The sequence below is a fragment of the Orcinus orca genome, chromosome 16 (assembly GCF_937001465.1).
Source record: "Orcinus orca chromosome 16, mOrcOrc1.1, whole genome shotgun sequence".
NCBI lineage: Eukaryota > Metazoa > Chordata > Mammalia > Artiodactyla > Delphinidae > Orcinus > Orcinus orca.
The window spans coordinates 50358085-50366999 of record NC_064574.1 but is presented as its reverse complement, the minus strand read 5'-3'; the positions used below and the strand labels follow the sequence as shown (position 1 = coordinate 50366999).

General features: G+C 63.6%; 1 protein-coding gene across 1 annotated transcript; it reads right to left on the bottom strand.

Annotated features, from left to right (window-relative positions):
• Positions 1–5855: 5855 nt before the first annotated feature.
• Positions 5856–7671, bottom strand: LOC125961453 (taperin-like). The gene is made up of 3 exons (XM_049699396.1): positions 7668–7671; positions 6466–6775; positions 5856–6180 (listed from the first exon to the last, which is right to left on the bottom strand). The coding sequence occupies exons 1-3, from the start codon at positions 7669–7671 to the stop codon at positions 6159–6161; spliced, it is 336 nt and encodes a 111-aa protein (XP_049555353.1). The 3' UTR covers positions 5856–6158.
• Between the last annotated feature and the right edge of the window lie 1244 nt (positions 7672–8915).

The window sequence follows — 8915 nt, the reverse complement described above, 5'->3', positions numbered from 1 at the left end:
GTGGGGCCCTCCTTAACAAAATGACAATGAGCCGCTACTCACTATGTGAAGACAACGCAGCCAAGCAGCCCCCATCTGTCATCCGCGGCGGGCGCAAAGCTCTGGCTCTGGGGACGGTGCCCGAACTCGCTGCCAACTTGCAAGGGCTGGGCTGCTTCTCTCCAAGACCGGTCCTCCCCAGGCGCTCCCCCATCTCCCCCCCGGGGAGCCGGGCTCTAAATCACTCCTGCGGCTGCCAGGATGGGCGCCTGAGGCCCACGTGACTCAGAGGTGTTCCCAGTTCTGTCAAAGCTAACCGTTGAGGGGAGGAGAAAGCAACTGGTCTTTTGTGTCACTGAGTTAAATACCCACTTGCAAGAAGGAGAGAAAAGAAAATATTCCTAACTCAGCCGCAACAGCTGCCACCCCTTCCCAGGCGGTCTCTGTGCGGGCGGAGGCGGGGACGCATGTGCAACACTCATATAAAAGAAGGTAACGTGTTTCCCGCCCGACCTTGACTGCTGGGGCCAATGTCTAGACTCTGCAGCCAGAGACTGGCTGCTTGGACTCATCCCTCCAATGTTTGAAAGGCTGGCCCATCCCCCACATTCCTTCACATCCTGACCCTGGAACCAGGAGGGAGCAGCTGCCTCTGCCTGTCTGCCGCTGGAAGGCGGGGGAGCACCCAGACCACCTCTGAGCGCTCCACTGTGCCAGGGAGGGTGCCCGCAGCCTCCCGCAGTCAGGACAGAGTTTGGGTGGTCAGAATGTGACACCCACTGCATCCACGAGCTTCCTTTGAAGGGGTGGCACTGGCCATGTCCTCACCTCAGGCCTCTGCCCCTGAGGTGCCCTCCACCTGCCCTCTCCTGACTTCTCCCCAAACCTGGTCCCAACACAGCCCCTCCCTCACGAGCCCCAACCCCAGGTGGAGGCAGACCCACTCCCTGAGCCTCCAGGCCAGCCCATCACCTGCCCACCATGCTCACAGGCCTTTCCTGGTCTCCCTCCCCACGACCCACCCTACCCTTCCTCCCCCTCACCTCACACACACCCCCCACCTGCTCCAGCTGCAGGGACACATTCTAGCCACCTCAGGGCCTTTGCATGTGCCATTCCTCTGCCTGGGACACCCCTGCTCCACGTCCACCCGCCTCCAGCTCTCCTCCCTCCACAGATCCCTGTGTCCATCAAGCAGAGTCTCCCTGACTCCCAGCCCCCAACAGCCTCCATGTGGCCCACCCAACCCACCCACCCAAGTACCCCCACCACAATCAGGATAGCCTTGCCGGGCACACGGTGGAAGCTGGCCGAGTCCCAGCGTGGGCCTGCTGGGAGAACCTGGTGGGCCCAGCACAGATCTCAGGACAGGAGAGGCTTGTATAGCAAGGCCACCCCACAGCGAGTGTTTGCAGGAGCCCCCACCCCGCTCTGCTCCGCTCTCCCCACCCCCACAACATTCCCAGGGTCCAGCTGGGCAGCAGATGTGGGGGTGGGGACCACACTCGGCCTCACCATGCCACACACACAGGGCACTTAATCAGCACTTACCGGCCTCTGCCTACTAATTAGGCCACCAGTAAGCTGGAGGGACACCAACTGTCTGCCCAGATCAGGGCTCTGTGGGTACCTGGTGGGGAATGGCTAGAAGTCCAGGCCGCTGGGGAGGAGGTGCAGGGGGCTCAGCCAGGACGCTTTCTGGGCAGTCTAATGACACTGAACGTGACATGGACACAGCCAGGGCCCTCCCGGGCAGACAATTCCCAGCTCACACGAATTCCCCCTTCTACACCCTCCTGCCCCAAGGCCTTCCTGTTACTTCTCATATCCACCCAAACAGCCCAACCCAGCCTCACCTCCTCCAGGAAGCCCTCCTGAACACATAAGCCAAGAGGATGACACATCACAGCCCTGCTCCAAACTCAGGGTCCAATGGGAGCTCAGGCCCATGTCCAGGGACCACAGAAGCAGCCACCCCAGGGACGGGGCTCCCCCCACCCCACCTCCTGCAGGTGCTCAGAGATCTGCCACTCCACTGTTGCCCTCCCCAGTTGTCAGGAAAATGTCCCTCCCCAGGAAGCTCCCCTACTATGGACTCCTATCTCCACTGCTGGGGGTGTCTCTACTTCCACTCCCCTCCCCACCCCAGGGCACGACATAGGCCCTCGGAGCGTGGGGCGGGGGCAGATCCAGAGACACATGGACACACAGACACACGTACTGCAACCCCTTTCCTTTCCAGTCAGAGGAAGTTGGGGTGGCCTCATCCATCCCAGAGCCCTGGGGAGCCCAGAGCCCCTTCAGACACGTGAGCCCGGCCGGCCTAGGGCCGCAAGGCTCCCAGTCTGGGGACCGCGGCCCGGGAACTCCAGGTCCAGAGAAACAAACACACACTAGCGTCAAGGTGAGGGGTCCAGGAACAGGTACTGGGGGGGGGGGTTGTGGGCTCAGAGGAGGGAGTGCCCCCGGGCCTGTGCCCACACAGTGCTCAGGGGTCATGGCCACAGGGTCAGGAGGCTGAGAAGGACACAAGACCGTCTGCTCATGTCCAGTCTGTGGAGCCAGAGGAGGCTGTGGGGGGCAGGTGAGGGCAGATGGTGGCCCACCCTTTTCCACATCAATGCCCTGTGTGTCCTCGCTGAGGCACCCATGCCCGCCAGGAGCCCAGGTGCAGGCAGCAACCACAGAGCGAGCGGCATGACAGTTTGGGGCATTGATTTTTACAAAATGCCTTCAAGGACCTGGATGCATCAGTCTCACCTCCCTGCCGGGTAGGGCCCAGCCAGATACTCAAACTCCAGCGTCGGGCCAGGCTCACCCAGCTCTGTCCTCCAGCAGCCGTGTGACCTTGTCATGTCCTTTGTCTTCTCTGAACCCTATGCTCAGGGCATTCGGTGCCCATTCCCTGGGACACACCTCCTGGAGGTGTCCACCATCCCCAAGCCCCAAAGTGCCTCCTTGGCCACCTCCTAGTCCCTACGCATCCCAACGGGGCCACAGCCAGCCCCTGTGGCTCACGTGGCAACCGCGGCAGGGCCCCCTACCCAGCCGGCACCCCTGGGAGGCCCCTCCTGGCCTGGGTGCTGGGACATGGCAGCTGCATCACAGGCAGCGCCAAGTCAGGAACCCCAGGGGAGCCCGGGCAGAACACAACCCAGCCTCTCGGGCTACAACACATAGATCCCACCCACCTTCCTCTATAAATAAACCTGTGTAGGAGAAACAGCACTCGCCCCAAAAGTTCTAACACAATTATGTTTTCAAAAAGCAAACTAAATCATTATTGATAGGTGCTGTCCTTGGAAGCTCCTCTACAGTGGATCCGGTATCCCTTAAGGCAACGACAGAACACATGTGTTCATTTGTGTGTGGGGCCATCCACGCGGGGGTTCTGGAAAGTCCGAGACTTAAGTAAGGCCTCTTCCTGTGTTCCAACTGCCTATCTCATCCCTGTTCAGGGCTGGGCTCAGCGGACCAGCTGGGACTCTGCCAGCGTCCAGGAAGCGAGGAGTTGCTTTACGGAGTGTGGGTTCCCAGAGCAAACCCAATTATCCCATTTCCCTCTCTGAGTTTACTCTCCACAGCAGTAAAGCCTCCAGGAAAGGATGGTGGGCGCCGCCAACACGACATCCACCTGCAGGGCAGGAGACCAAGGCCAAGGCGCACACCCTCGGCCCCAGGACAGACAACAGGCAGTCCCTAGAAAACCACAGGCCGCCCTCTAAGCTCCTGCCTCTCTCAAGGCCACCACTCCCGACTCCCAAGAATCTGAAGCGCTCTGGAAAGCCTTGCTGAGGCCCACGGGCTTCCCCGAGGGGGCCAGTCCCCACCTGTCCAGGCGGGCTGGCTTATTTTAAGCTCTCCCTGCGGCCGAGGCACCCCAGCACCAGGGCCTGGCATCTGCTGTGGGTCAGCAGCCGTCCCCACACGCTGGGGGCCTGACAAGCCCACCCCACTCAACAGATGCAGCATTTCCACGGCCAGTCCAGGGTAAAATGATCCTGGGACCTGAGCTCCTCCACACCCCTGCCAGTCAGAAGGGGTGCTCTTCCCTGGCTGAGAGCTCTCCTCCTGCTCTAAGCACCCTCCTGCTCCTGGAGTCATGAGAAGCCCAGGGACAGGGACACTGGCCCAGCCAGTCCCATCCCCCCTCCCTGGGCCTCACCCCACATGCATGTGGCATCCCCCCACCACCCCTGCACTAAGTAACACAAACAACCTTGTTAGATGTCCTGAAGGACATAGCCCGCCAGGAACATCCAGAACACAGGGTCAGGCTGGAAGACTCCCTGGGCCGAGAGGGGACAGAGCAGCCAGACCAGGGGCTGTCAGGAAAGAGAAAGTGCAGGCCCACTGGGATCCCTCCCTATCTGGTCTCTGCGTATGCTTGGAAAAGACAGACACGCAGAGAGGGCAGCCTCAGGTCCCAGGGCCTTAGGTCACCCACCCCATCCCCTACCACCTCACCCAGCCAGGCCACCTTCCTGCCAAAATGAGGTGGCCTGGAAATGGCCAGGGTTCTAGAGGGAAGACTAGCCTACAGCCACCCTGCAAACTCAGCTGCTCCGGGGGAGGGGGGGCTGCCAAGCCCACCGAGGGGCTGTGGGACAAAGGCAGGCAGTGGAGCCTGCTGCCACACTGTGGCGGCCCCGGGGCCATCACCCTCTACCCAGGCCACAACGACTCCCTTCACAACCAGGGGGCTAACCTGACTCAGCCCACGTTTGAATTTCAGAAAAGAAAAAAAGACACGGTTTATTACTTTCCTGATACAAATTCCTCTTCGTGTGTGATGTTTGTACAGTTAGACACACACGATAGGAAAAATATATACACGCATCGCTCATTCTGCCTGTCTCCTCCACACCAGACAAGGGAAGTTCACGTGCAAGGTCTTGCCCCTGTCAGCCTCCTCTCCTCAGCACCCCCACCGTGCTGTCATCCAATCCCTCCAGGCCAGGGGGAGGGAATGCCTGGCGCCCACAGCCCAGCCACCTGGCAACGAGCTCCACAGGCCAGTGGGAGAACCAGCTGGGACACAGGGCCTGCTGACAGTCCCCAAAGGCCACCTGCTGGGGGCCACCAGACTGCTACCTGCGTCCCAGAAATGCCCCCTACTCGACCCACCTCTGATCTGGAACCTTCTCTGAAAGTCTGTGTCCATCTCACCAAGAGCAAAAAGGGGGAGCCCCTTCCGGCTAGGGAAGCACGGAGAGAAGCGACACCAGTGTGCCCGAGTGTGGTGCCAACTGCCTCCCTGCCCCCCACCCCCCAGCTGCGCATGACTTAAATCAACCCCAACACCGAGTTCAGCCTGAAAAGGCGAGTTCACAACCAACGTCACTGCCTCTCTCCACGGAAAAGGACCAGCGAGAGCGCACCGCTTCCCGGCCCCCTAGGGTCTCCTAGGCTCTTCGAAGCGCAAGGAACAGGATGAAAACTTTGCTCTCTTATTGAGGTCCCGCCGGCCTCCTCCTCCACGCTAGGATCCTGCCTCAGGCTAGACGTTGTGTAAACCCAGACGAGAGAATTCCCTTCCTGACGAGCACCCATGGGGGCGCACGGAGTTCCGCCCACCCCTCCCTGCCGATCCCTCTCCACTCCAAGCCCGCGGTGGCCTCGCCTCTTCTCTTCCACCCTCTCCGTCCCGAGCTGGCTGTGAAGAGGGAACACCCCATTCGTATCAAGAGAGTCACCCCTGCCGCCCCGCAAAGCGCGGCCCGGGGCCGCCTCTCTCGGAGGAGCGCTGCTCTCGCGCCCCTGCCCTGCGTCCCCAACGCACCCAGCCCGCGCTGAGGCCAGAGAGCCCGAGCGTGGGAGGCACACACGGAGGAGGTCCCGCGCCCCCATGCCCCGGATCCCCGCACCCCCGACGGCCCGGGAAGGATATGGGTTACAGACCAGCCGGAGACACCAGCTGCGCGGCCGCGTGGTCTGCCCGAGGCAGAAAAAGACGGTGGCCGCCAGTGCCGGGTACGGGACGGGCTGCTCCTCGTCGGCGCCCAGCTCCGCGCCGCGCTCGGCCGCCGGGCTCTGGGGGGGCGACGCACCGGGCCTCGACCCCCGCTCCGCCTCTGGCCCCGGGGCCCCAGGGCTCGCCGGGGACGCCCCCGCCGCAGGGCCCGGGGCTGGCGCGCCCAGGGGCACTCGGACCTCGTCGGCCGCCTGCACGCTCTCTGTCATGGTAGCGGCGGGTAGCACCTGCGGGGGACAGCCGGTAACCGGGTCCCGAGAACAACACCCTCGCCCGCCTCGGGTGGAGCGGGTCCGGGGAAACAGCCACGGCCGCCGGGATGTCTTTGTCTTTTCTCATTAGAGACAAATGCGCCCCCCGCCCTCGCCCGCCCCCTCCCTCCGGCGAGGGCTGGGCGGCCCCTCCCCCACCGCCGGGGCGGGGGCAGGCGCCCCAGGGGCTCCCTCGCCGGCTGCCTCAAGTTGAAGAGGGTCCCGGCGCGCAGTGGGGCGCGCGTCCTCGCTGCGTCTCACCTCGCTCCGGCGGCCGGCGGCGTCCCCGCGGGCATCGCCCGGGCGGCGCGGTCACCGCGGACCGGCACGGCACTCGGCCCCGGCTGGAGTGCCGCAGCCCCCGGCCCGCGCCCCCGGCCCGCGCCCCCGGCCCGCCGGATCCCGCTCCTGCTCCCGCTCCGGCTGACCCGGCAGCGACGGCGGAGGCGACCCGGCGCAGAGGGGTCCGCGGGGCGGACGGGCGCGGGGCGCGGGGGGCGCGAACCGGGCGGCGGGGCGGTGAACGAGCCCGGAACCTGTCCGCACTCGGCGCAGGAAACTTCAGAGTGAGCTGGGGGTTGGGCGGGGGCGGGGCGTGGCCGGGCCGGCGCGGGGGGCGGGGTTGGGCGGGGGGCTCGGGGAGGGGCCGCTCCGCCCAGAGGCGCGCGCGCGAGCCGCCCCTCCCCCGTCGCGGAGAGCGCCCCGCCCCCCACCCGGGAGGGCGGAGCTGGGCCCGCCCGAGCCCCCCACCGCGCCCCCACCCTCCCACTCCTAGCCAACGGGGCGCCAGAGGGCGCTGGCGGAGAAGCTTGGCGGGGGCGGGGGAGTGGCGCCGGCGTCTTCCCCGCCCCCAACTGCGGGGGCGGCCGGAGCCGCGGAGGCCGGCCCTCCCCCTCCCCGCAGCAGGGCTCACCCCCCTGCCCCTCCGCGCCGCGGGCGGGGGTCGGCGAGGGGGCGAGGCTGGCGGGCTTGGGCGGCGCGCTGAGGCCTTGACCGCGGGCGGCGTGCCCCTCCCCCTCCGCATGGGTGTCCTGGGTGTGACCGCGCGTGTGATGTGCTGCTGTATCCGTGGGTGGGATTCTGGGTTCTCGTGCATCCGCATCCCCCCAACACACGCGCGCGCGCGCACACAAGCGCACCTACGGCAGCTTCTTTGAACTTGTCCCTCGCCTAGCCCCCTCCTGGACCGACCGAGACCTGTGGGACCCTGGGGAAGGGGCCAGACCCTCCCGTAGCCCCGCACTCTCACACTGAGACGAGGGATAGAGCACCTCCTCCTGTGCTCTGGGGTCCCTCCCGGCCCCTTGGCCCCTGAGGATCTGCAGGGCTTTCCACTTCCCCACGACCACAAGTCTGCTGGCTCCGGGTGTGACCTCACTCCTTCCAAGCCTACTCTCAGCGCTGGATAAAGAGCGGGGCGGCTGGTCCACACAGGCCGGCCCTCCTGGGGCCTCAGGCCTCACCCATTGCTCGGGTGGATGGGTGGGTGGGAGGGCCCACGTGAGGACCCCCAGACCTGAACAGGCTCTGGCAAAGTCACTGCCAACCCGGCCTTCACCACCTGCGCGGTGGGTCTGCAAAGAGCGCATCCAGAATGGGATGGACGTGCTGTTCGGGGAGAAGGGAAGGCCCCAGGAGGCCCTGTGCCCTCCTCCAACGCTGGGCCCTGGGGTGAGGAAGACAGGAAGGCAGGACCATGGCAGCTCCCATGCAAGACCCAGGCGGTGTCCTGCGCTTGCCCATCACTGCTCAGCAGCACCTCCTCTTGTATATGTGAACTTCTCAAGAAAAGGAAAACATTTACTCTATCTTAATGCTACTACTTAGAGATGGAGGGCCATGACCAGTAATTAAGGCCCTCAAAGAGCAATTAGTGATCCAGCCACCTAAGAGAGGGACTGGGAGAGCCCTGGGCCTAGGATGGAGCCCTGCAGGGAAGCTTGCAAGGGTGGGGTAGACATGAAATCCTCAGCAGGATCCTGGGCAGGGGTCACCTGGACCTCCTGATCCTTTTCACAATGCCCATCTCATTAAACGTTGCTCAAGATTGGTTCTAGCTGGGGAACTGTTAGTGATTTGCTGGACAAAAATTAGTGGGAGGTCGACAGTGTGCCAGGCCCTGCGTGGAACTGGGGAGGCAGTGGCGGTGGCCAGTACAGGCCCTGTCCTTGTCCCTTGGAGCTTCATTCCAGCTGGGAGGCAGCCACAAACAAATTTGTGGCTAGAGGAAGAAAATAGTTAAAAGCTGTGTTAAGTGCCATTCAGAGCTGAGATAGGGGGCAGAGGATCTATTTGAGGACAAGAAAGCAGCTGGAAGAGAAGCAGGGCATTCTTCCCAGCAGCAAGAGCAGACTGTGCAAAGGCCCTGTGGCAGGCAAGAGAGAGCTGAGGAGCAGGAAGAACCAGAGATAGCCTGAGGTGCCCTGCAGGGACCCCGCCATGAAGTGGGGTGGTGAGGGCGGGCAGGGCAGGGCAGGGGTTCCCACGGGGCCCCATGGTGCAGGGAATTCTAAATGTGACAGACTGTCACCCTGCTCTGTGCACTCTGTCCTTTGGACATCTGCGGAAGGGACAGGGCATGGATTTTTTTAAATAGGTGTTATTTTTTAAAGACAGCATCTCTAAGCTGACAAAGCCTGTAGCCTTCAGGTGTCCCATGGCCCATTTATAGACCGGTGAGGCTGCACAGACACTGGAAGGGCATTATCCAC